A 26,925-nucleotide genomic window follows, 5' to 3' on the forward strand; every position below is an offset into this window, starting at 1 on the left:
GGGAGGAATAAAACATACACATCACAAGAATCCTTAGTCTCAAATAAATACAGATCATGTACATTGTGCTGACATAAAAACAGAGCATCCACACTGCCAGTTACAGTTTGTACTATAGCCAGAGCTGCATTTATTATTTTGAAGACTTCAGAGCTGCAATCATGCTTATACCCATAGATGGAAACCTGCTGTACAGATGTGTTTGCTACAATGGTATCTAGTGTGAACAAGGCTCTGCCTCCAAGCTACATACTGTAAAGACCAGGCTGATGTATAGAGTTCCCTGTGGACTGTCTGAACTGGATCATAACAGAGATTGTAACATAATAGAATACAAAGTATCATAATAGTCCCATAAATATTTATACTAGAAAGTCTCCCATCACACACACAACATTACAAGCATATGCATTCACTGGCAGCAACTAAAAGCGAAGTATAGAATAAATAGCTCCAGATACTTACTATACTTCCACGTCCTCTTCGTATAAATTAACAAACTCACTGTCAGCCTAGAAGAAGTGGGATGTAACGATGAGCAGAGGAAGATAAAAATGTCTTTGATATAGGTCTCCAGTAAAATGGACGCTCTGGCCTACAGGAAAATGGCCGCCGCTCTAACGCTTACTAAGTGAAGGGGCGGAAGTCACGTGACGCGCTTGACAGCCGTACGCACTGTCGGAAGTGCTGCACACAGCACGTGTGTATGTCCAGGTGCCCGCCCCTTCTCGCTGCACGTGGGCTCCCTGCAGCCCCGGGAACAAGGTTCCGGACGAGATCACCGTGGACTACGCTCCGGTGTTACGTTAAGCAATGGATGCGACGCAAAAGTGGCAGAACCTGCCCAGCCAGCCTAGTCTGAAGAAGCTGACTGATCCGAGCTATGGAAAGCCTGGGAGTAAGCAGCACCCTCCCCTGCAGGACATCACAAGAGCCCACATCGAGTCCTTCAATGAGGCCATGACAGAGGGGCTGTACCAGGCTATTCAGGTGAGGCTGTAACATGATACCAATATAGAGGGCATCAGATCAACGCTCCCCAATGCTCTGCCAGCAGAAGGCTTCCTAAGCATGATGGGAGTTGTAGTTTTGCCACAGATGGGCGAACACTAGGGTGTGGACCCTAAACCAGCAAGTGGATTGTCACTCTAAGACCTGTCTACTGCCACCGCTTGTTCATGGAGTTATGGCAGATACAGTGTTAATGGAGCTCCCCTCTAAATCCTGCACAATAAATTGAAGACACGGGAGAGAGTGGTGTAACCCCGCCCCTGCTGTCATCACTTGTCATAACATATATTGGTATAATGACAGGGGTGGTCTTGGCATTTCTGGGGCCTCAAGCTAAGTCATGTCCCCCCACCCCGTTTATATAGACCCCCAGTGCAATCCCATAAGTATACAGACCCCCTGTGCGCTCCCCCCACCTTCCGTTTATATAGCCTCCCTGTGCGCTCCCCCCACCTTCCATTTATATAGCCTCCCTGTGCGCCCCCCCCCCCCCCAATATAGACCTCAGCTGTGTGCACCCCCTCCCATATAGTGTATAACACAAAAAAATAAACACACATACTTACCTGGGCCCGGGCGTCTCCCCTTCTCTTCACTCTTTTGGCCGCAGGAAGTGTTTTCCCTGCGGTCACAAGAGGCCGCTCTCCCGTTGTCATGGCACCGGCGCTCCAGTGACGCCTCGAGCGCCGGCACCAGGGACACAGAGCCTTTTGTGACGGCAGGGAAAACACTTCCTGCGGCCACAAGAGTGACAGACAGGGAGGGAGCCAATGGCTCTCACCCTGTCAGTGCTGCTGCTGCCTGTAACTATGTGCACTCTTTATGAGTGCACATAGTTACAGTTAAGATCGCAGCAGTGGGACAGCGGTCTTGAGCACCAGAGCGGGGCCCCCCTGGATGTCGGGGGCCCCACGCAATTGCGTGGGATGCTTGGTGCTCAAGACCGCTACTGTATAATGATAATGTGTGACGTTTCTGACCCCTCCTGTTGGTAACAGAATTACATATCCTATGTACTGTTTCTTTCTGTAGGCGATGAAGCCGCTGGAATTCAGTTTCAGGAATGACCATGTGGCATTTGCCATTGTGGATGCAGTCATCAGTCCTCCCATGGTCCCAAAAGGAAGCCTGTGCAAGGAGCCCAAGGTCTACCCTGCGGAATGCCGGGGACGGCGGTGTACATACCGGGGAAGGCTGACAGTGAGTGTGCTCTTCCTACATCTAGGCTGTCTGTGCTTCTTTCCCTGACATTAGACCAATGAGAACAAGTCACTGTCCTCTGTGGGGTGGTCATATACCTGGTACTTAGTTAGTGCTTTTGCTTTTATAAAATACACCTTTTCCTTTGCGGTTTACATATTTAGCGATATGCTATGTCGGCCTTGAGCACCACGGAGTATTGCATTTCCCAGTGTTTTTGATCTATGAAACCTCTGTAAATGTACATTGTTGGTTTGATCATTAGATATGTGTTCTTATATATTGTATCTCCTGTAAGTAATTAGGCATGTCACACTTTTTATAGGTGGATATAAGCTGGTCTGTCAACGGCATTCAGAAAGGGGTCATCAAACAATTCCTGGGGCACGTCCCGATCATGGTACGATCTAAACTGTGTAACTTATATGGCCTGTCACCCCAGAAACTCGTTCAGCATCATGAAGAGGAACAGGTATAACCAGAATCTTACTGTATAGGCCTGAATGTATTATAAGCTGGAGCATCCGATTTTATATCCCCTCCGAATCCATTTATAAACATGTACCTGGTAAATTTTGGCATGTCAGACGTCCATGGCATAAGTCTTGCTTAGCGAAAAGTGATGGTGTGACAAGCTAAGGATAGAGATGATCAAACATCTTCCCGTTCTGTAGGGAAGGTAAGGACAGCCCGAGTCCTGCATGGAAAACAGGAATACAGCCTGGGCCATAGGTTGTATTCCTGATTTCCAGGCGGGACTCGGGCTGTCTCCACTTTCCCCATGGAACGGCAAGACTGTGGGAGTCAAATACTTATGGTTCGAGTTTGTACGAACCTGAACATTAGCGCTGTTCCATCATCTCTAGCTAAGAACTGTAATGTATTGTCACAGTGGTTGATCAATGTGATTACATATCTGTTCTCCATAATGGGATATACAGTCTGCCTATATGATATACAATATGCCTATATAATATACAGTATGCCTATATAATATACAGTGTGCCTTTCAAAACAGAATATGGCACGCATTCTAATTACAGTTGTACTAATATGAGGAGTCCTAGTGTCCACCAACTGCGGCAGGTCAATAATGAAATCTGGGTGTGTAAGGCTGTGTTCACACATAGTACTTGGCCAGGATTTATTGTCAAAATCAGGAGTAGAACCAGTACTGAGGGAAACTATAACAGAAAGATTTACCTGGTCACCTTGTTTTTGTCCCATTCATGGCTTTGGCTAAAAATGGTGATGACATTACTAATGTGGAGTACAGGTACTCATATATTGGTCAGTATTTTATATTAGGAGCGATGAGGCCACATCAGTAACAATACTCACCACAGAGTTAGACTTTGACGCTAAAGAGACCACCCTGGTATTTCCCTATTTGTGTCCCTGTACTCGCAACAGAGTAGGACTTAAAGCGAATGTACTAGCAGGTACATCGCTTTTAAAGGGGTTATCCAGCGCTACAAAAACATGGCCACTTTCCCCCTACTGTTGTCTCCAGTTCAGGTGCAGTTTGCAATTAAGCTCCATTTACTTCAATGGAACTGAGTTTCAAAACCCCACCCAAACTGGAGACAGTAGGGGGAAAGTGTCCATGTTTTTGTAGCGCTGGATAACCCCTTTAAGATTTTTACATCAATAGACTGGTACGGGGATGCTGGTGCCACAGTCCTTTTCCAGGCCTATTCCAGGTGCCCGGCCTGAAGCCCTGGAGGTGGGCCCACCCGCCCACAAAGTGGCTTTTTGCCCTCCCCTCTGTGACGTGGCTCCATTGATTGACACAACATCACACTGGGGGCACGTGGGACCGCTTCCAGTGCTTTAGGCTGGGTAGGTGACCAGAAACAGACCGTCGCTGTGTGCGGGAAACAGGCCGCAGTTCAAATAAAGGACCGCAAGCTCGGCATCCCAGCTCCAGTCTATTGATGTAAAAGTCTTAAAGTGATGTACCTGCTGGTACATTTGCTTTAAAGGGTTACATATTAGGGTGGTTTGGTGATCTCCCCCCTAGAAGGCACCCCTTAGCAATAGGTTTTCTTACCCAGGAGGGATATCGGGCTATTCCTGTGTTTTGAGACTCGTAACTGAGGCTCCATGGACCCTGTTTTTGACTTTGATTGAAATCTTGAACTCCCGGCATCATAATCAATTAATAATTAAACAGTTAAAGCTTTTAGCTCCTGTATTGACTAGGGATGTCACGATACCAGAATTTTAAGTTCGATACCGATACCAGCTTTCTTATTTCGATACTAATTCGATACTAAATAAAGTTTGAAAAAAACCATGTAAAAATACAAATATACTGTAACTTCCCCCCGCCCAGACTGCGAATATGATGCCCCTATGTACAACATTTTTCTTTATCTGACTTTTTGATCACTTTGATACATTTTATCGTTCTGACATTTATGCATGCAATGGTTGCCAAATACATGTATGTTCCTTTTTTTTTTTTTTTTTTTTTTTTTTTTTTATACTTATTTTGAAAAAAAAAGGGAAAAGGGGGGATTATTGGAACCTTTTATTATGATTTTTTTTAAAAAAACAAAACACTTTTTATTTCCCCTCTACCTCGCAGCATACCTCCCTATGCACTACAATTCCCAGCATACCTTCTTATGCACTACAAGTCCCAGCATACCTTCTTGTGGGGAGTTGTGCACAAGGAGGTATGCTGGGAGTTTTAGTACATAAGAAGGTAAGCTGGGAGTTGTAGTGCACAAGGAGGTATGCTGGGTGTTGTAGTGCATTGGGAGGTATGCTGGGAGTTGTAGTGCACAAGGAGGTATGCTGGGAGTTGTAGTGCACAATGAGGTATGCTGGGAGTTGTAGTGCACAAGGAGGTATGCTGGGAGTTGTAGTGCACAAGGAGGTATGCTGGGTGTTGTAGTGCATTGGGAGGTATGCTGGGAGTTGTAGTGCATAAGGAGGTATGCTGGCATGTTGTGTCAGGAGGCTGCTGCACAACTGCAACTCCCAGCATACCTCTTTGTGCACTACAACTCCCAATCTACCGCCTTGTGCACTACAACTCCCCACAAGAAGGTATGCAGGGGGTTGCAGTTGTGCATTAGCAACCTCCTGACACAACAACTCCCAGCATACCTTCGTATGCACTAAAACCCCCACATACCTCCTTGTGTACTGCAACTCCCCACAAGAAGGTATGCTGGGAGTTGTAGTGGACACTGAGGTATGCTGGAACTTGTAGTGCACAAGGAGGCTGCTAATGCACAACTGCAACACCAAGCATACCTTCTTGTGGGGAGTTGTTGTGCACAGGGAGGTATGGTGGGAGTTTCAGTTGTGCAGCAGCAACCTCCTGGCACAACAACTCCCAGCAGCATACCACCTTGTGCACTACAACTCCCAGCATACTTCCTTGTGCACAAAGAGACATGCTGTGGGTTGTACTCGTGCACAACGAGGTATGCTGCTGGGAGTTGTAGTGCAGCAGCAACCTCCTGACACAACTCCCAGCGTACCTCCTTGTGCACAACTCCCCACAAAAAGATATGCTGGGAGTTGTTCCACTGTGCCGGCGGGCTCTGGGGGGATGGCGACAGGATTGTGGAGGGACCCCACTGCAGCGGCAGGTCCTGGTGGGAGAGCTAAAGGGTGCAGGGAACCCCGCTGTATTAGTGGGTCCTGGAGTGTGCGGGGGACCCCCTCTGCACCGGCGTCTCCTGGAAGGTAGAGAACTGGAGGGTGCGGGGGACGCCGCTGCACCAGCCGGTCCCGGGGTGGGGAGACTGATAATGGTTAAATGACTGCCGCCCGCGGGATCGCGGGCCGCAGTCATTAGCAGTGGGGGCCACTCCATATGCAGCAGACCTCTGCTGCATACGTAGTGGCTTGGGAGTGATTAAATGCCGCTGTCAGTTGTGACAGCGGCATGTACAAATAGCCGACACTAGCGATCCGATATGTGCCGGCTATTTGAAATCCGCGCTGTCGGGAGCTGAGAGCGCGCGGGCGGAGGAGGGGACACCAGGGGGCAGTACCCAGAGAACATAGCCGGCGCTCAGTTAGCCGCCGGCCATGTTCTCTGAACTATACTTCATGTTAAGTTGCGCTATTACGCAACTTAACATAAAGTTTCGATACCGAACCGTTTCGGTACCGAACCGTTTTTCTGCCCGAAATATCGATAGTAGTATCGATATTTCGGTGCATCGTGCATCACTAGTATTGACACAGCTGCGCCAGTTCAGCAGCAAAGGACTCTAGATGTGTATTACAGACGTGTGAATGCAGTCTAAGGAGCCATGTTCAATAGCGAGGACGATCTAATGTGGTTAGAGAGAGAAAAGGGGCTTTACTTTATCATGGTAAAAGGTATAAAATAAAAAAGTCTAGTTTATATCACCATGTATGAAAAACTAATACACACACAGGAAGGCGATACATAAGATTTCATTTATTGTGAGACTGGCATTAAAGAAAAATAAAAATCATGGGACATGTTAAAGAGGTTTGTCACAAGTTTTTATCAGTCAGGGTTTAGTTGCCAAGATCCTGACCAATCACTAGTATAAGTGGGAGAAGTGTTCAGCTCGATGTTTACCTCCTTGCTGTATACCTAGACGGGTTTTAAGATGATGGGTACCACTTTAATGTAGACTTTACAGTACTTTACTGTTGATTTTCTTTCTGTAAAGGAAATGGGCGGCTACTTTATAATAAACGGAATAGAGAAGGTCATCCGAATGCTCATCATGCAGAGGAGGAATTTTCCTGTTGCTCTGTGTCGCCCCAAGTGGAAAACCAGAGGTCCCGGCTATACTCAATATGGTGAATACTTTTATACTTTACTATATACTTCATCACACAATATCTTACAGGGATATTCTCATCCGGGCTTGTTATCCTCTATACTTAGGGTAGGGGATAACAAGCTGATCACTGAGCAGACTCCACTTATACTTTGTGGCTCTATTCATTCTCTATGGGGCAGCCTAATACTTTCCGTTCCGTAAAGTGAATGTGGGCAGATTGCTGCATGGAAGTTACAATGGTCTCATGGGCCAATATGGATTTTTGGTCATAGAAACTTATTTTTATTATGGCACCCTTGGTTCCAGGGCGCTGTACTTATCATAAGGGGTTGCACAATGAACATGAAAGAGAATATCATCATCCACCCCGATAAATGACCATGTAATGAACCTATCCATGATGTTATGTCTTGTTTTCCCTGCAGGTATCGCAATGCGTTGTGTCAGAGATGAGCACACTGCCATAAACATGAATCTACATTACCTGGAGAATGGCTCCGTCATGGTCAATTTCATATATCAGAAGGAGCTCTTCTTCATCCCCCTGGGCTTTGCATTAAAGGTCAGTCTAGCTCATGAGTATATCACACTCGTCTCATACATAAGGCAAGATATAGCTACACATTGGCAACACTAGGACAGAGTAGCTGCTGCCGTACATTATTAGGAAACATGGTGATCGCAGACATTCGGCCCACTTCTTTATCATATACGTTCACCTGTGTTTTAAACATAGTTGAATATGTCGGCTTGTGCTGCTGTTGTGATATCCATTCAGATTTATTGGCTCCTCTTCTAGTTCTAACACATCAGTAAGGAGTTTTTAGGTTTGGCTTTGTCCGCAAAAATGTCCATAATAATGTACTGCAGCATTGCACCTTCATACAACCTCTAGGTGGCGCTGCTTGCATTGTGATCTATGAGTGCAGGCATGATTAGAGACCAGAGGAAAGTGGGGATTCAGAAAAGCTTATACAATATACATGGACGCATCAATATGTTTATCACATTGTGTCCTCCTGTTTTATACTGGTTTATATAGTATAAGGGGGAATACGGCTTTTTTTTTCTTTCCACCACAGATTTGGCCACAGCAAATCCACGTCATAATCTGTTTTACGTATGGACATTGCATTAACTCTGCAAAATGTCCATGGCAGGGTTGTGCCAGCCAAATCCATATATATATATATATATATATATATATATATATATATATATATATATATATATATATATATATATATTATATATTTTTTTTTTTCATGTTCATAATGTTTCAGTAAAGTGCCGCAGTCCTTTTTTTTTTTTTTTTTAAAGTGCGGCCAGGGGTAAAGCCCTGCACAGTCAATGAAGCCGGCGGGGCGGGGGTTTCCTCCTAGTGGGGGCAGGGCTGGTCCGCATCCAGTGCTTTAACCCCGGCCCGGTACCCGTGAATGTAACGGTTTCATACACTGGAACCGAGCCACGGTTCAAAAAAAATCTATCAAATCTTTTGATGTGTCTGTGATGTCTTATTTTTCCAGTGACACTTCGAACACATTATTAGAAAGTACCAGGACCTGTCACTTTGTTCATAACTGAAGCCCCCTTCTAATATACAGCCTCCTCCACTTCCAATGTGCCTACATTAAATTTGTACTATTTCTCATAGGTTTCCTATGTCAATTTTCTTGTGAACCTTCCATCATCCAATATTCCTCTGATTCATCTCCCTCTTACAGGCATTGGTTAATTTCTCAGATTATCAGATTTTTACGGAGCTGATAAAGGGAAAAGAGGAGAATTCCTTCTACAGAGACTGTGTCACAAACATGCTGCGAGCCGTGACAGCCGAGGGGTGTCTGACCCAAAAGCAAGCCCTCAAATATCTGGGAGAACGTTTCCGAGTGAAGTTTTACCTCCCAGAGTGGTATTCAGATGAACAAGTGGCCGAGATCCTTCTAGAGTAAGACATGACGCATCTTTGTAGCATATGCAATGTCTCGAGAAGGTTTTATATTTGTCATAGAAGTGAGGATTATTTGCCAGTACCACCAGTAATGGTCTTTTTTTTCTGGTCCTCTTTCCATATAGAGGAATAAAATGAGCCGTCCAATGGTTACCTGTATAGTTGATCAATACATTAAAAATCTACCTGCAATTTTAAGATATACTTAGTCAAAGGGTTATTTCCATTGTATTATGTGAAGGCCATGGGAAAAAGGAAACGTTTTCTTACTCTGTCCTAAATGTATAGTATTGCCTTCCTATCATTTATATGCCCCACGCTAGTATTGTTGGATGGGCTTATAATTACAACCTATGTGTCCATGAATTATGAACCGCTGGCTATACATTTTAGTTTCCTGACTGATGACAGCTTTCGCAGTCCCTATATATACATTTATGGTCAGCTCATATTCTGGATGTGGAGGAAATCTCTGCCGAATTTTTCTGGTGGTGGCTTATGTTTCTATGAACAATAGGATCAGGCATGTTAAAATTTAGCCATGCACTCCCTTTCTCTGGTGCTGGGGGGGAGTTGAGAGGCCTTCTTAAAGGGAAACTATCAGCAGGTTAGACGAAGCTAACCTGCTGATAACCTCCTATTGTGCAGGAGACTCCAAGGAGGAAGGTATGTCTCTTATCTTCATTGCCAGCCACGTACTGGTGCAGTTAGTTGTTTGCTCCACGGTCTGGTAAGATTGTAAGGGGCACTGCCCCAACCCCATATTGATGATCAGATCGGGAGCAAATGACTAACTGCACTGGAATGGATTGATCTCTATCAGCTACCATAGGGAATAAATAGAGCAGCAGTGCAACGTGCATGACCGCAATTCTGTTCTCAGGGAAGACATGGGGCTCATTCTTAAGATTGAAGGGGGTGCCAGCATCCAGACCTCCTGCGATATTTATGCCCTAATCTAAAGACAGGGTATAGCTTGATGTTGTAGGAAAGTACGGGCAGTAAGCACACGGAGAAGAAAGCTTGACCAGTTCTCTGCTGTCTGAACAACTGCTTTAAATTGTTTTGTGTTATACCCTTTCTGCTTAGAATACAACATTGTTACACCTAATTTTATCTTTTCATCCATTTGCAGACAGTGCATTTGTATACATCTTAAGACCAACGTTGAGAAGTTCCATGCCCTCTGCTACATGACAAGGAAGCTTTTTGCTTTTGCCAAAGACGAGTGCATGGAAGAAAGTCCTGACAGCTTGATGACTCAGGAGGTTCTAACTCCAGGGCAGCTTCTGCTTATGTTTTTAAAGGTATATGTCCTAAAGCATTACTTTAGCATTACTAGAACTTTGAACATTGACGAGAAATCAAACCCTTTGGTTGGGTTCTCGGCACCTAGACCCCTCACTGACTGCTAGATAAAGCCAGAGGGATTGTATAATTGTGCACTTCATTCCCTGGCTCACCACTCCATCTGACTTTTTGCAGGAGACTGCTCAATAGACTTACAATGAAGTCAGTCTCCTGCAACAGGTTGGATCGCATGGTAAGCCACACAGATGTCTGTGCACTTCTGTACCTAGCGATCTGCGGGGTCTCTGCAACTCAATTAATGATTAAGTATTTTGAATTGACAGTAGCCCTTTTAATGCCCAATCCTAAATTTCTAACAGGACTCCCTTCCCCCACTCACGATGTGCTATGTATAATATTGTCTAGGTGGGGAGAGCGGGTTTCCTTAGGCCACAGTTGTGTGGGTGCAACTGCAAACTAGGGATGCACGATGCACCGAAATATCGATACTACTATCGATATTTCGGGCAAAAAAACCGTTCGATACCAGGATTTCCTGGTATCGAAACTTTAAGTTAAGCAGAGAACACGGTGGGCGGCTAGCTGAGCGCCGGCCGTGTTCTCTATGTGCCTTCCCCTGCCCCCTGCAGTCTCCTCCTCTGCTCTCCCTCCCTCCGCTCCCATTGGCGCCAATTTCAAATAGCCGGCACTTAGCTATTGCTAGTGCCGGCTATTTAAGTATATAGATGCCGCTGTCACACTGACAGCGGCATCTGAGCCCTCCTGAGCCCGCTCCATATACAGCGGGGGTCGGCTACTGTGTGTAACAGACCCCCGCTGCTGGTGTCTCTCTGATAACAGAGTCCGGAGCCGGACTCTGTTATCAGAGAGATGATTTATGCCGAGGAGCCGGAGCTGCACGGAGGAGAGCGGCTGGAGAGGGAGAGCGGGAGAGGAGGACGGAGGAGAAGGCTGGAGGGAGAGCGGGAGGTCCGGGAGAGAGGACGGAGGAGAGGGAGAGCGGGATGTCCGGGAGAGGAGCCGGAGCTGCACAGAAGAGAGCGGGAGGTCACGGAGAGAGGAGGACGGAGAAGGCTGGAGGTGGGGAGGATGAAGAGGGAGAGCGGGGGTCTGTGAGATCCGGGAGAGGAGGCCGGGGGAAGTGCAGCACATGTGAGGATCCAGCCGGCTGGCAGGTGGGGGAGGTTGCCGGGCTGAGAGGAGCAGATAAGATCGGCTGTAGTGTGTGGGATCCTGTGTAACCTCCTCTTCTCTTCCTCTGCAATCTTGGTAACTGGTGCAGCAGAGCTGTCTTAGTGATAGCTGATGTAGCAGAGCTGTCTTAGTGGTGGGTGGTGCAGGAGAGCTGTCTTAGTGATAGCTGATGCAGCAGAGTTGTCTTAGTGATAGCTGATGTAGCAGAGTTGTCTTAGTGATAGCTGATGCTGCAGAGCTGTCTTAGTGATAGCTGATGTAGCAGAGCTGTCTTAGTGATAGCTGATGTAGCAGAGCTGTCTTAGTGATAGCTGATGTAGCAGAGCTGTCTTAGTGATAGCTGATGCAGCAGAGCTGTCTTAGTGATAGCTGATGCAGCAGAGCTGTCTTAGTGATAGCTGATGTAGCAGAGCTGTCTTAGTGATAGCTGATGTAGCAGAGCTGTCTTAGTGATAGCTGATGTAGCAGAGCTGTCTTAGTGATAGCTGATGCAGCAGAGCTGTCTTAGTGGTGGGTGGTGCAGGAGAGCTGTCTTAGTGATAGCTGATGTAGCAGAGCTGTCTTAGTGATAGCTGATGTAGCAGAGCTGTCTTAGTGATAGCTGATGTAGCAGAGCTGTCTTAGTGATAGCTGATGTAGCAGAGCTGTCTTAGTGATAGCTGATGTAGCAGAGCTGTCTTAGTGATAGCTGATGTAGCAGAGCTGTCTTAGTGATAGCTGATGTAGCAGAGCTGTCTTAGTGATAGCTGATGTAGCAGAGCTGTCTTAGTGATAGCTGATGTAGCAGAGCTGTCTTAGTGATAGCTGATGTAGCAGAGCTGTCTTAGTGATAGCTGATGTAGCAGAGCTGTCTTAGTGATAGCTGATGTAGCAGAGCTGTCTTAGTGATAGCTGATGTAGCAGAGCTGTCTTAGTGATAGCTGATGTAGCAGAGCTGTCTTAGTGATAGCTGATGTAGCAGAGCTGTCTTAGTGATAGCTGATGTAGCAGAGCTGTCTTAGTGATAGCTGATGTAGCAGAGCTGTCTTAGTGATAGCTGATGTAGCAGAGCTGTCTTAGTGATAGCTGATGCAGCAGAGCTGTCTTAGTGATAGCTGATGTAGCAGAGCTGTCTTAGTGATATCGGATGTAGCAGAGCTGTCTTAGTGATAGCTGATGTAGCAGAGCTGTCTTAGTGATAGCTGATGTAGCAGAGTTGTCTTAGTGATATCGGATGTAGCAGAGCTGTCTTAGTGATAGCTGATGTAGCAGAGCTGTCTTAGTGATAGCTGATGCAGCAGAGCTGTCTTAGTGATAGCTGATGCAGCAGAGCTGTCTTAGTGATAGCTGATGTAGCAGAGCTGTCTTAGTGATAGCTGATGTAGCAGAGCTGTCTTAGTGATAGCTGATGCAGCAGAGCTGTCTTAGTGATAGCTGATGCAGCAGAGCTGTCTTAGTGATAGCTGATGCAGCAGAGCTGTCTTAGTGATAGCTGATGCAGCAGAGCTGTCTTAGTGATATCGGATGTAGCAGAGCTGTCTTAGTGATAGCTGATGCAGCAGAGATGTCTTAGTGATAGCTGATGCAGCAGAGATGTCTTAGTGATAGCTGATGCAGCAGAGCTGTCTTAGTGATAGCTGATGTAGCAGAGCTGTCTTAGTGATATCGGATGTAGCAGAGCTGTCTTAGTGATAGCTGATGCAGCAGAGCTGTCTTAGTGATATCGGATGTAGCAGAGCTGTCTTAGTGATAGCTGATGCAGCAGAGCTGTCTTAGACAGATATCACTAACTTTATTTTTAACACAATAAAATAAAAATAGGCCATAAATTGGTATCACTGTAATAGTGCAGGGGTATTATATTTCTACCATTTTTTTTTTTCTTTTATACTTTACTAAGTATCGAACTGGTATTGAGTATCGAAATAAAAAAGTTAGTATCGGTATCGAACTCAAAATTCTGGTATCGTGACATCACTACTGCAAACTCTGTACCCCCTATAGCTTCTCTCCTCGGTCTATACTCAACATTTCACTGCCGTAAATCCACAATGAAGCCTCATAACTGGAATACTAGCGACCGATTAGTGTCCTGTGGGGGTTGAATGTTTCCAGGCCAGTTGGTAATTCTCTGAGAAAAAAAAAAAAAAAATTTCTTCATTTGTACCTGTTTTTCTGTTGAAAGGAGAAGCTGGAGAGCTGGCTGGTGTTGGCCAAACTTACCTTAGAGAAGAGGGCACAGAAGTCTAACTTTGCCCTGAACACAGAAAACATCATGAAAACCTTTGCTAGCACCAGCGATCTCACAAGTGCCTGTGAATACCTGCTAGCTACCGGAAATATGCGCTCCAAAACTGGTGAGTCCAGAGCCTGGTCCGGGCAGTATGTGTATATGACTTACAGCCTTCCCGACGCTGTACTGTTTTCTTGTTGTAGGCAGACCCTTTTATTAATACTTATTTTTCTTTATTTCCTATGTTTTAGGTCTCGGTATGCTTCAGAGTTCTGGTCTCTCCGTAGTCGCGGATAAGTTGAATTTTATCCGCTACCTTTCTCACTTCCGCTGTGTGCACAGAGGTGCTTCATTTGCTAAGATGAGGACTACTTCTGTCCGTCGTCTTCTGCCTGAGTCATGGGGTTTCCTGTGCCCTGTTCATACTCCAGACGGGGAACCCTGTGGCCTTATGAATCACATGACGGTGGTGTGTGAGATTGTGACACAGACTTCCATTACTTCTCATCTCTTGGTTCTACTTTGCACGCTAGGTAATGAGCATACATCATCTGCATGATGTAGAACCACAATAAATATACTGAACCGTGATCCTCACGGTATTCTAATCTGCCAGTTTTGCTTGTGATTAAGGGGAAGCTTTTTTTAGGGGAGCAGCTGATCATTCCCCACATTAGATAAATTGTCAGGTCTGGCTGACTATCTAATGTGTATTGCCTCATGAGAGAAGATGTTGGGGGAGGATCTGGCATTTCGGATTTCAATCTTTTTGTTCTCGGTGAGAGATGCTGCCACCACCAGAGATGTTTGCAACAGATTTAAAGGATTGTCTGGGAAAAAGAAACAGTTTCCTTCATGGCTTGGGGTGGTATAAAATAAATAAGCTATACTCTCCCCCTATGGTGCCCTGCAGCTGCTTTGCTGAAGCTCCTGGTCTCCTGATGGTTACTGCTTCTTCCTGGTTTCTTTGACTTGCCAACCCTGCAAGAGCTGCCCTACTCAGTCAGTCAGTGATTGGCTGAGCAGGGCAGCTCCTGTAGGGTTGGCAAGTCAAAGAAACCAGGAAGAAAAGTTTAACCAGTGAGGAAGACTGGGGGGCGGTCAGGATAGGTGAGTGTAGCTTTATTTTTTATTTTATTTTTTCATCACCCCAAACTATAGAGAATTTTTTTTTCTCCCAGACAACCCCCTTTAACCCCTCTCCTCATTGAGAACCCACGCATGGTTCGCCGAGCCAAGAATTATTGTATATATTGAGATGGCCATCAGCTCTCTCTATAGGGATATGAAAAATAAACTTTGGTAAACTGCCTCATATTAGATAGAGGAATCATCTGTGCTGATGTCCAATGTGGAATATGTCCCATTGGTTTAGAATTTTGCTGGATGTTAGTTCAGATGGTCGAACTCCGTCCTAACATTAGTGTTTTCTGTCTTTTAGGAATGACTCCAATTGACGGCACTCCTGGAAAACCTTTCTCAGAATGTTACCAGGTCACGTTGGATGGTGCATTGGTGGGCTGGGTGGAGAAAGATGTGGCTTCTAATCTTGTCAGTACACTACGGAACTTCAAGGTAAGTATTTTTGTGGTGAGCATCCTGCCTCTAAGCGGTTTACTTCCTCACTTAGTTTTCCTTGCTAGGAATGGAGAAGTTCCAGGATTAAGGAATTCTATAATGATATCTGTAAGTCCCCTGATCGACATAATCTAATAATCCAATTTAAAGGGAAGCTTTTACCACTTGTTGAACAAACCACAAGTAGTGTTGCGCGGACCTGTCAAACTGTTCAGTTCCAACCATGTTCTCCAGACTTAGAATGCTCAGCGTTTGGTTCCCCGCCACTGTTGAGGTTGGATGCTGCCTTAGGGAGTCCTGAAGTCTTAGGGCTGCATCCAACTCCTGCAGCTGCTGGGAATCGAACACAGCATTCGGATTTGAAGGACATTGTTGGACCCGAACAGTTTTACAGGTCCGCTCAACACTAACCACGGTTCATTAGGGCAGTCCCTATCCCACAAGCCTTGACTGACAGATCTCTCCCTATTTCAGGATAAAGAGACCTATCAATTAAGAATGGCAGGGCAGGCAGAAGCAATTGGGGACTGACCTACTGACTTGTGCTTAAGACAGCATGAAAATGATGACAGAATCCCTTTAAGTTTACAATCTGTGGCATACACACAGTACTGGCACAAGGTGTAGTTGACTTGAAAGTTTTACTGATTGTGCAGGATGAGATCCAGTGAAGTTACCATCCACCTCACAATAAGGCCATGTGCATGAACCCTCGAGCTGACGTTCAGCAGTATGTGAACTACATAACTTAGATTAGTTTCTTGCAAAGGCTTGTGTCTTTCTGTTTTATAGGTATCACAGGAAAAGAAGCTGCCTCCCTGGACGGAGATAGTCCTCATCCCAATGACTGGAAAAGCAAGTCTTTATCCTGGGCTTTACATTTTTACCACCGCCTGCAGGATGGTTCGCCCTGTTAGAAATTTGGCAGTAGGGAAAGAAGAACTGATCGGTCCATTAGAGCAGGTGCGTTACTGCAGAATAATCCTATTTACCATATAGCAGTGATAAAGATGAGCCTATGGCGGTGTGTGGTTAGCCTATATATTATTAATGGTGTATGTTTATTTGTGCCTACATGGCATTACATGTAATAGTGACCCACACTAGGACAGGGACTGCTGTGACCCTGAGTGCAGAATTCACACTTAAACTATAACAAATACCCTTTATAATGGATTTTCATTCATTTTTACTCTAAAGCCATTAATTTATTTAGCTCCTTATTTTTTATCTCTATTCCAGCTCTACCTAAATGTGGCTATATATGAGGGTGACATTGTGCCCGGCGTCACCACACACCAGGAGCTTTTTCCTCACAGTCTGATGAGTGTTGTAGCCAACTTCATTCCCTTTTCCGATCACAATCAGAGTCCCAGGAATATGTACCAGTGCCAGATGGGTAGGTACCTGCATTATTTTTAGTGAGTGGGATAATACACATAATACAACCCTCCTTCATTAGAAGACGTTTTACAGTCCATCACATTTCTGCATTGTCACATGTAATGCTCTGTTCCAGGTAAGCAGACTATGGGATTTCCCCTTCTAACCTATCAGGATCGCTCTGATAACAAACTCTATCGCCTCCAAACCCCCCAGAGTCCTCTTGTGCGGCCTTCCATGTATGATCATTATCAAATGGATAACTATCCGGTGGGAACTAATGCTATTGTAGCGGTGATATCTTACACAGGATATGATATGGAGGATGCTATGGTAAGTCATTTGTATGCAGAACCTCATGTTGCACTTTAAATCATTTAATTCTTGATGGCATGGACATTGAGACAAACATCCTTAATGAATGAAGTTTATTGAATACAACTTGAATGATCCGTTCCAAGGCAATCTATTCAGTAGCTTTACTACTTTTTTTTTTTTTTTGCAGATCCTAAACAAGTCATCGTGGGAGAGGGGATTTGCTCATGGGAGCGTGTACAAAACTGAATTTATAGACCTGTCTGAAAAAGTAAAAAGTGCCGAAGACAACTTTGTGTTTGGAATTAAACCTGACGATGAACGGGTACGGGGGAAGCTTGATGAAGATGGCCTGCCACCAGTGGGCGCTGTGCTGCGGTTTGGAGACCCATTTTATAGTTATGTGAATCAAAACACCTTGGAGACCTTTGTTGTGTTCTACAAGTGAGTAGTAGTCTCATCTTACATTGTATAGGCACAGCTTTAGTCCTTGTACCAAGATGTAATTTACTGTAGGTTTAGTCTTTTTGACTTTTATGGGTTTTTTTTGTATGTTTCAGGACTAAAGAGGACTGTATTGTTGACAACGTAAAGGTTTGCAGCAATGACCTGGGTATTGGAAAATTCAAGTCTGTATGCATCACTATGAGGATCCCACGTAACCCTACCATAGGTGATAAATTTGCGAGTCGTCACGGACAGAAAGGCATTCTTAGCAGACTGTGGCCATCGGAGGATATGCCATTCACGGAAAGCGGGATGGTTCCCGATATTTTATTCAACCCCCATGGTTTCCCATCCAGAATGACAATTGGGATGTTGATTGAGAGCATGGCTGGGAAGTCTGCAGCCCTGCATGGTTTGTGCCATGATGCTACACCATTCACCTTCTCAGAAGAGAACTCTGCTCTGGAATACTTTGGTGAAATGCTTAAGGCAGCTGGATATAACTACTATGGCACAGAGAGATTGTATAGTGGTATCAGCGGGCTGGAGCTCGAGGCGGACATCTTTATCGGTGTGGTCTACTACCAGCGTCTGCGTCACATGGTTTCTGACAAGTTTCAAGTGAGGACAACAGGCAGCCGTGACAAACTGACTAACCAGCCGGTGGGTGGCAGGAACATACAAGGAGGTATTCGTTTTGGAGAGATGGAACGTGATGCCCTGCTGGCACATGGAACCTCCTTCCTTCTTCATGATAGACTTTTTAACTGTTCTGATCGATCAGAGGCCCATGTGTGTATAACCTGCGGCAGCCTTCTGTCACCTTTTCTAGAGAAGCCACCACCTTCCTGGTCCACAATGCGACACAGGAAACATTATTGCTCAATCTGTGGTCGTTCAGATACCATTGATGTCATTTCTGTGCCTTTTGTATTTCGATACTTTGTGGCAGAATTGGCAGCAATGAACATCAATGTTAAGATGTCTGTGCGCTAAAGAATAGACCGTAGACTGAAGACGTGCCTTATATCAGAAGTTATATCTATGCGGTGCAGTAACAGGCTCATGCTCCTATCCAGCCAAGATGACAAAAATGCCGCCATGGGGAATCTCCTCTGTACAGTAAATGAGCCATTAGACTGTCAGAAATCAGATTTTGTAATGTAAAACATTATATTATAGTTAATAATGGGGGCTGTTGAGAAAGCTTTTCTCTGTAGATTATATATGCCATTGGTATATAGCTGACACATTTTGGGTAATATGTGCATTTATATAAGTGATGCACCAGGGAAACTTCGCATTCTTGTGATAAATGTTTATTTTTATTCTGTCGTCTGTGGGTTGTTTTTTTTCGTTAAACCTTATATTGCAGGTCGCATTTTTATTATTTTATTTCTCCACCAATTTCAGAATCTACATAAAATTGAATGCTTTTTCCATATAGGATCTCAGATTGTGCTTCTAGCAATATATATTCGCTGTGGGCTTGATAGTAGAGATAAGCGAACTGGGCTAAGGTTTGGGTTACTTCGGAGTCGAACCATCAGCATTTGCATCCCGCTGTCTTCCCGTCCCATTGGGAAGGTGGAAACAGCCCGAGTACCGCCTGGAAAACAGATACAGCTTATGACCTAGTCTGTATTCCTGTTTTCCAGGCAGGACTCGGGCTGTCTCCACCTTCTCAACGGAATGGGAAGACAGCGGGATTCAAATGCAGGTGAGATGGGTTCGTATGAACCCAAACCTCGGCCTGGTTCGTTCATTTCTTCATAGCCATCTACTTTATTCCAGAGACAACACCCCTCTTGTCTCCAGTTCAGGTGTGGTTTGCAATTAAGCTCCATTCACTCCAATGGAACAGAGTTGCAAAACCTTTATCTAAACTGGTGACAAGAGTAGAGCTGTATCTGGAAGAAAGTGGCCATGTTTTTCTACCGCTGGATAACTCCTTTACTCATTTAGTGCTTAGGTTTATTTTATTAGGTGAGCTGCAGTGATGTGATTCCAACCTCTCACTGCAAAGTCATTAGTATAATGGGAAATGGTAGACAGCATTATCATTTCAATGGTGCAATAGGAATCAGTAGGGCTGAAAACCCATGTCTGCCGCATGAGCTAAAACTGGTGAATCCAAGGCATAAAACTACACATCATTCTTTATTAAATGCGCATGCTGCACTGTATTAGCGTAAAACAAACAACAACAAAAAAAAAGCCATCCTGGTTGAGTATTCTAGATACAACAAGCTGGAGCCTTTGTGCATGCTGTCCCATAGGCTGGAATAAGGAGCGCTACCAGACTTAGACTATCTGCCATAGTTGCCTAAGTAAGCCAGTCTAAGAAACCACAGTCATGTGTACTAAATGGCTAAAGAAACGCCCTTTACTTTAATAACGCTGTGCACAAAGCAGGGAATGTTAAGTCACACAGTGCAGGGTTTTTAAGAGAATGCCATTCCGTAATATGACTGGAATCTCCTGAAGATGGGGGCTGCATCATAGCAGCTTCTGAAGCAGCAAATACCAGGCATTCACTGGTAAATATAGATACGTTGGGAATCACTATGTACATGAAGCTGCACTGCTTGCAGTATGGAGGATGAGCAGGACGTTAACATGGAACATTCCTGACAGACTTCCCTGAGCAGCCGTGAGTTATTTCTATTCCAAGGGCAAGCCTCGCTCTGCCAAGGAGTTCTGTTTGTCAGTCACTTGATAAAGATACGGCCATTCTAATCTTATCTAATAAAATGTAGGCCTTTTGTCAAGATTTATACAACAGGGCGTTAAATGGCTAGACATTTGTTTAGCTATATTTTATTTCGATAACATCTGTTCAGTGGCCAAAAAAAAAAAAAAAAAGGTAAAGCTGTCTTCACACCCCGTGTATGCAAGAGCTCTCTGTGCTTCCAACATTCATTTGCATTTTCAATTGGAAAAAGAACATCCACAGCATGGTCTATAAGTGTGTGATGCCAGTTGGTTGGACCCTGCAATCTGAAGAACAGGGCCCCAGTGCTCCATTCATTGTGTATAGGGCTGTCAAAGGTAGCGGAGCATCCTTTGCCATCCCTAGCAATTAGAGTTGAGCAAACTTGAAGCACGCTTGGGTTCATCCGAACTCGTGTGCGGCATTTGATTAGTGGTGGCTGCTGATACTTGAAGCATCCCTAGGGAATCCTGGGACACATGACTTCAACCATAGCTGTATCCATGTTTTCTAGCACCGCATCCAACTTTAGTAGCCACTGCTTAATGAGTCAGGAGAAGTTTGCTCAACTCTGCAGGCAGCTCCTTAGATGATAGAGTATGGGCATGCATATTTGAGTAGCTCATCTGTTTATAACAGATTCACTCAGACTTCCGTTCTCCAGAAAGCTGAACACACTGCATTTGAATACCGGTGGCTGGAGAAGTTGGATGCAGCTCTGAGGAAACAGGCTCTTTTCACAGTTTCGGTACTGTGATTATATAGTACCGCAGTGCAATATGTGAGTACAGCCCTAGAACAAAGATTGTGCACACCTGCCTTATATTCACAGATTTCCATATTTGCAATGCAAATGATCAAACAATAAACACATCTAAACATACCCTAAGGCCTCATTCTGTTGTGAATTTCACCCATATGCCACATGAAAAAAATACCTTAAAGTATTTTAAGAGAACCTTTAGGTTCTAGATAGCGCTCTGTTGTAATGAATGAATTACTAAATGGCCAACTGGGTGTTACCAATTGGGTGGGTATCTCCTAGCCAATGAAAGCTGACACTGCTGGACAGTGTAGGGGCATGCCCCCAATTGGTAACGCCCAGTTGGCTATGTAGTCATATAGTAAAAATAACAAAGGAGCAGCACACCCCAGAGCTATAAGAAATGGTGCTCTGGAATTGTTATTTCATGGGGGATATTTAATAAAATACAGACTAGCAGAGAATAAAGGTGAGGCGCTCTTTAAATAGAAAATTGACATCACCAATCACTTAATCAAAAGGAGCAGAAGCACTCAGAAAGCCTGTTCATTCTTCAGCGCGGACAGGGCAGGAGCACGCGCCTCCCATAGACTCCCATTATGAGCGGGAGGCTAACGGCATTCAGCGGCAGACAATTCCGCTAGTTTTGCTCAGTGGGAACGGGGCCTAACAAATGCTATAAGGGTTCAATAACAGTCTGAGACCTGCAGATCCGTACTCCAGTCCCTCAGCTTTCCCAGGAGAGCCAAGCAAAAGAGAAGGGATATAGGGCTCAATCATACACGTCTGCCCCTTCATTTTAATGATCAGATTTTTCCATAGATTTATGAATTCTCCATGGCTCATGTTGCTGTTCTATTGACTTGTATGTGAAGTTTATCATCCACGAATGACTCAGCAGTAATCTGCCTCCTCACACACAGAAGTATACCGCCATGCTCCCTGGCTGCTCACGCTGATATTTACTAGATACGTCTTTGTGCATGACATTACTGCAACCGTGAAATCGATACTTCTTCTTGTCTATTTGATGCTGTTAATTATAGTGAGTGACACTCATTGACATTCCCAGCTGAGTAATAACAGCAGAGCTGCACCACTCACTCATCTCTGAACGGAGAGTTTATCTTTGTAATAGTGACTATGGACAGAGATCCTACCAGAGCATGCTGGTCATGGAGGAAATAGTCACATACAGGAATGAAAACATTCAGATGGGAATTGTTCCTGTAGTCCAAATGAACATTATATTATTATTATTTTTATTATTTTGTCTTTATATAGCGCAACCATGAACAGTAGGGTTCCATCAGTTTTCATTAGCTTTTTGCAGGCTTTGCCTATGTTCACATAGGGTAAGAGACAGGGTCACGGAGCGTCCGGTCTCTGCAAAGACCATCCCGGCCGGTACTGCAGTACTGGCTGGATGATCTTTCCTGCCGCAGAGTTCTGATGCTGGCGCATCTGTGCGTGCCCGCATCAGAACTCCCAACAACATACTATGGAGCGAGTGGCTGGAGCCGATCGCTCCATAGTTCGCACTGACAGGGTTTCCTACGGCCGCTATTCACTGAATAGCGGCTGCAGAAAACTGACATGTCAGTTCTTTGCAGCACCACGAGGGGTCCCGTCCGGAGCGTATACTATGTGTATACGCTCCAGCCGGGATCCCATAGACACCCAGCCAACGTATTTTTTCGTATTTATACGCCCATTGTTGCAAATTGCAACAACGGCCGTATTAATACGTAAAAATACTTTGTGTGAGCATAGCCTTTATCTGTAATTTTCAGTTGTCCCCAAGCTGGCATATAGAGGCTAGCTGACACAATGCCCCCCATACAATGCTCACAAAAAGTGATATGTTTAGCCAAACCTGAATGCTTGGTATTTGACTCTTGATGGCTGGAGAAGTTGGATGCAGCCCTTTGGCTGTATCAATGTTTTTCAGAACTCCCTAAGGCTGCATCCACCACCAGGAAAAGAGGCATCCTATATTTCTATAGGATATCCTTTGATACAGCAGCAGCGTGGGGGACATTATAATGATGATAAGCAGTCTAGACTGAATTAAAGCGACTCTGTACCCACAATCTGTACCCCCCAAACCACTTGTACCTTCTGATAGCTGCTTTTAATCCAAGATTTCTCCTGGGCTCCGTTCGACAAGTGATGCAGTTATTGTCCTAAAAAACAACTTGGAGCCCCGTGCCCAACGGGCGTGGCTTAGAATATCTGTGCCCTAACTTTACACCACCCTTCCGTCCCTCCTCCCCACCCTCTCCATCATTAGGAATGCTACTGGAACATTTTCTCCTGTCTGAACACTGCACAGGTGCCTTAAAGATCCAGCCCATGTGCAGGGCTGACACTTGGGGAATAGGAGAGAATCTGCCTGGGGCATTCCTAATGATGAGGAGGGCGGGGAGGAGGGTCAGAGAGGTGGTGCCAGCCTAATGCATACACAATCTAGGCCACGCCCGTTTGGCATGCAAGTTTAAAAGTTGTTTTTTAGGACAATAACTGCATCACCTGCCGAACGGAACCCAGGACAGATCTTGGATTAAAAGCAGCTATCTGAGGGTACAAGCGGTTTGGGGGGGGGGGGTCAGATTGTGGGTACAGAGTTGCTTTAAGCACTGATGTGAGGGTCTCTGGGTCTGCCCCTACTTCTGTCTGCAGCTTCCTCCTCTCCTCTCCATAGACCTCATTGTATAGCTCTTTGTATTCCTCAGTGAGCTCATCATGTCTTCTGTCTTTTTTTTTTTAATTTTCAACTAAACTACAACCCATCTAATGGCAGCTGAAAGCTGCCAAAATTTTATGATTTAACTCTGGCCGTGGCAAGAAAAAGAGAGATTTAAAGGATATGGACACCTTTGAATAACATTTTTTATTATTATTGCCTTGTACTTATAATGATGAAAACAACTACGCTCAATTTCTTTTGTGGCATCCATGTTTTCACATATAGTGCAGGCTGCTCTGTACCATAAAGAGTGACGTCAGATAGAAGAGCTGCCTTATGACTTGGCCTCCAACCTTTATTGCTTGTAATTACCTTTATTGCGTAAAGTGGTATTAGGCAAAATACATGTTGAATCATTCCCCCTTCTGTTGACTAACAATTCCTTCCATACTTGTTATCTTTTCAGTCTCCTTCCCCCAGTTCTGAGCTGCTGCTTTCTGTTGAAGACACAGAAAACTGTGTGTGAGCTGTTTACTTTATCTCCCCCTCCGCCCCCCTACCTTCCGAGACGGCTGATGTCAACAGCACCCCTGGATGGCTGTATCTGCACCCTGTAATGCCAGGAGGGTTGAAGGGGTTATCCAGTGCTACAAAAATATGGCCACTTTCTTCCATAGACAGCACCACTCTTGTCTCCAGTTCAGTTGTGGTATGCAATTAATCTCCATTCACTTCAATAGAACTAAGTTACAAAACCCCTCCCGACCTAGAGACAAGAGAAGCGCTCTCTGGAAGAAAGTGGCCATGTTTTTTTTTTAGCGCTGGATAACCCCTTTAATCACAGAGAGGTCATTAGCAACTTTACCCTAACCCTCCCAGAGTACAGAGACAGCTAGCCAGGGAGCTGTTTACATGAGCCGTCTCAGAGGGAGGGGGATCAGAGCGGAGATGGAGAGAACAGCTCACACACAGTTTTCTGGATCTTCAGTAGAAAGCAGCAGACTCAGAACTAGGGGAAGGAGATTGAAAAGATAATAAGAAGTATGGAGCTAATTGTGGGGGATGATTGGGGGGGATGATTCAACATGTATTCTACCTAACTGGAATACCCCTTTAACTAAACTAGTTTTGTTCACTTGTAAATTATGTGAATTATAATATATTAAATATAATATATAATATAATAATTATATATTCTTGCCTAGAAAATACGGTATAACAAAATGAATGCCCTAACATGTCTTGGTTTACAGAGTCTTAGTTCTTTTGACACAAATGTCCTTCAGAGGTTTCATAAGAATCTATATTTTGACAGGAATAGCTTCTGGAGTTGTTCCAGGCCATTAACAGGGCCATTTCTATATAGTTCCGAAAGCTGTTTTACATCTTACCAATAATTATCGTAAAGGACACAGCTGTTGTGATAAAGAACACAGGTACTGGATAGGTTCCCAACCTCCTACAACAAAAAAAAGTCTTCCTGCCTACACACTACAATATTGATAGAAGGCAGTCGCATTGAAAATAAGGTTACAGAGAAATGTAAGCATCATTGATTTAACAGAATAGACATTGTTGTGTCCCGGATGTAAAGAAAAAAAAAAGTGTACATACATATATATATATATATATATATATATATATATATATATATATATATATACACACACACACACCACGTTCCCCAGAAAATAATTATATAACTTTTTGCTCCCATAGATGCATAGATACAACCTATTTTCAGGAGATGTCAAATTTTTCCATGAAGAAGAATTCATATGTCACATGCACAGCAGTGACAGAGTGTATGGTATGGCGGCTTCCGGTCACCAGGGGGAGCTCACCACAGCACACTCGTACAGCACAGCAGGGGCAGCGTAAGGTATGGTAGCAGGTGATGGCAGACTGTGTGCAGCTCTGCATCTGGCAGTAGGGGACAATAAGGATGGCGGCAGACCTTGGGCCCCTTGATACCTTGCCTGCACCTTTACAAGTGGCGGCCAGGGAAGGAAACATTGGGGTTGGCGGAAGGTGACGGTCTTCATGTCCTGCATGCAGCTGCTCTGCAACGGATGGTGAAGGTAGGGAACAATGGTTAAAAAGAATCACAGCTGTATGCCCTGGTGTTCTGTTCTGCGGGCATGCTTCTAAACAAAAAATTTGCTAGGCCTTACTTTCGGGGAGGCCTTATATTTAGCAATTCAGCAAAACTTCTACTAGGTCTTAATTTCAGGGAAATATATATATATATTTAATACTTTAATGGTAAAATAGTCTTTTTACTTGCTGCAAGGTTTTATTATGCGATTTCCACTGCTGCCACCCTATCCCCCTGATATTTGCTCTGCATTAAGTGTCCCAGCTTGGGCAGCGTCTCATCTCTGTTTGCTTAGTGCAATATTTCCATTACACACTCACATCTTAAGTCCTAATAAGAGGCAGATGACATTTGAAGTCCACACTATACATGTCTGCCAAAAACTCCTGAACAAGCTGGGACATCAAAGCGGAATCTTATAATTAAAGGGTTTATCCAGCGCTACAAAAACATGGCCCCTTGTGTGCCACTCTTGCACCAATCAAATGTGACCGTGTTTTTGTAGCGCTGGATAACCCCTTTAAAATTGGAAACTTCAATATTATCTATAATATTAATAAAAGTTAATACTATCTCTCGCAATCCCTCTTTACACATGCATGCAAGGTTTGGTCCAGTGTACGTGTATTCTTAATACAGATAGGGGGGGGGAACAGCTGTTAGACTCCCCTGGTAGGGGCTTATCTCTCAATAAACAAAAGGATCGGGCAATTGAATTCCAACATGCCGGATCCTTCTGTCCTCCAACACCTGCCATCGAAGGATAGTTGGGGCCATCATACACACTAGATCAGACAGCCCGCAGGCCACATCTGGCCTGCTAACTAACTGAATAGCTTTATTTTCATACAGAGAGACCAAAGTATGGAAAAAAAGAAAAATCTGAGCAGTTTTTCCACCAAATTCTTACTCTGCATGTTAAAATCCCGCAAAAGTCAGGTTCATATAGCCAATTAAACAATGGGAACAAGACTGAGACAAATATCGTTTTTGGCGCAGACAGACCAATCACTGCACATTTTGAGACAAAAAAGCGAAATTGTGCTAAAACAGATAGATAAATCTACTAGGCCAATGACTACAAGAGAGAGGCAGGGAAAGGCTATGTTCACACAATGCTTTTTCTATTTAAAAAGATGCCCGGTGTTGGCCGCGATTTTACTGACTGCAATCCATTGAAGTCAATGGAATGACCGACGTCCAATGCGCACATTGTATAAAATTACGGACTTTATCTGCGCGAACGTCAAAATAATGATCATTTCAA

The 26,925-nt window shown here is 44.5% G+C and overlaps 2 protein-coding genes across 2 annotated transcripts in view; one reads left to right on the top strand and one right to left on the bottom strand.

Annotated features, from left to right (window-relative positions):
• The window catches only part of NANP (N-acetylneuraminic acid phosphatase), a 14,788-nt gene extending 14,089 nt beyond the window's left edge, over positions 1 to 699 (bottom strand). Inside the window, exon 1 of the mRNA XM_069955391.1 lies at positions 466 to 699. The gene's annotated coding sequence lies outside the window, so the exon portion shown is untranslated. The remainder of the gene's footprint in view (positions 1 to 465) is intronic.
• Positions 684 to 18,726, top strand: POLR1B (RNA polymerase I subunit B). Its single transcript, XM_069955390.1, has 15 exons — positions 684 to 990; positions 2,044 to 2,211; positions 2,537 to 2,683; positions 6,888 to 7,020; positions 7,430 to 7,566; positions 8,729 to 8,952; positions 10,091 to 10,262; positions 13,625 to 13,796; positions 13,924 to 14,205; positions 15,114 to 15,247; positions 16,043 to 16,213; positions 16,493 to 16,649; positions 16,770 to 16,966; positions 17,139 to 17,392; positions 17,509 to 18,726. The coding sequence occupies exons 1-15, from the start codon at positions 814 to 816 to the stop codon at positions 18,389 to 18,391; spliced, it is 3,408 nt and encodes a 1,135-aa protein (XP_069811491.1). The 5' UTR covers positions 684 to 813; the 3' UTR covers positions 18,392 to 18,726.
• The last annotated feature ends 8,199 nt before the right edge of the window (positions 18,727 to 26,925 follow it).

The sequence above is a fragment of the Dendropsophus ebraccatus genome, chromosome 15 (assembly GCF_027789765.1).
Source record: "Dendropsophus ebraccatus isolate aDenEbr1 chromosome 15, aDenEbr1.pat, whole genome shotgun sequence".
Taxonomy (NCBI): domain Eukaryota; kingdom Metazoa; phylum Chordata; class Amphibia; order Anura; family Hylidae; genus Dendropsophus; species Dendropsophus ebraccatus.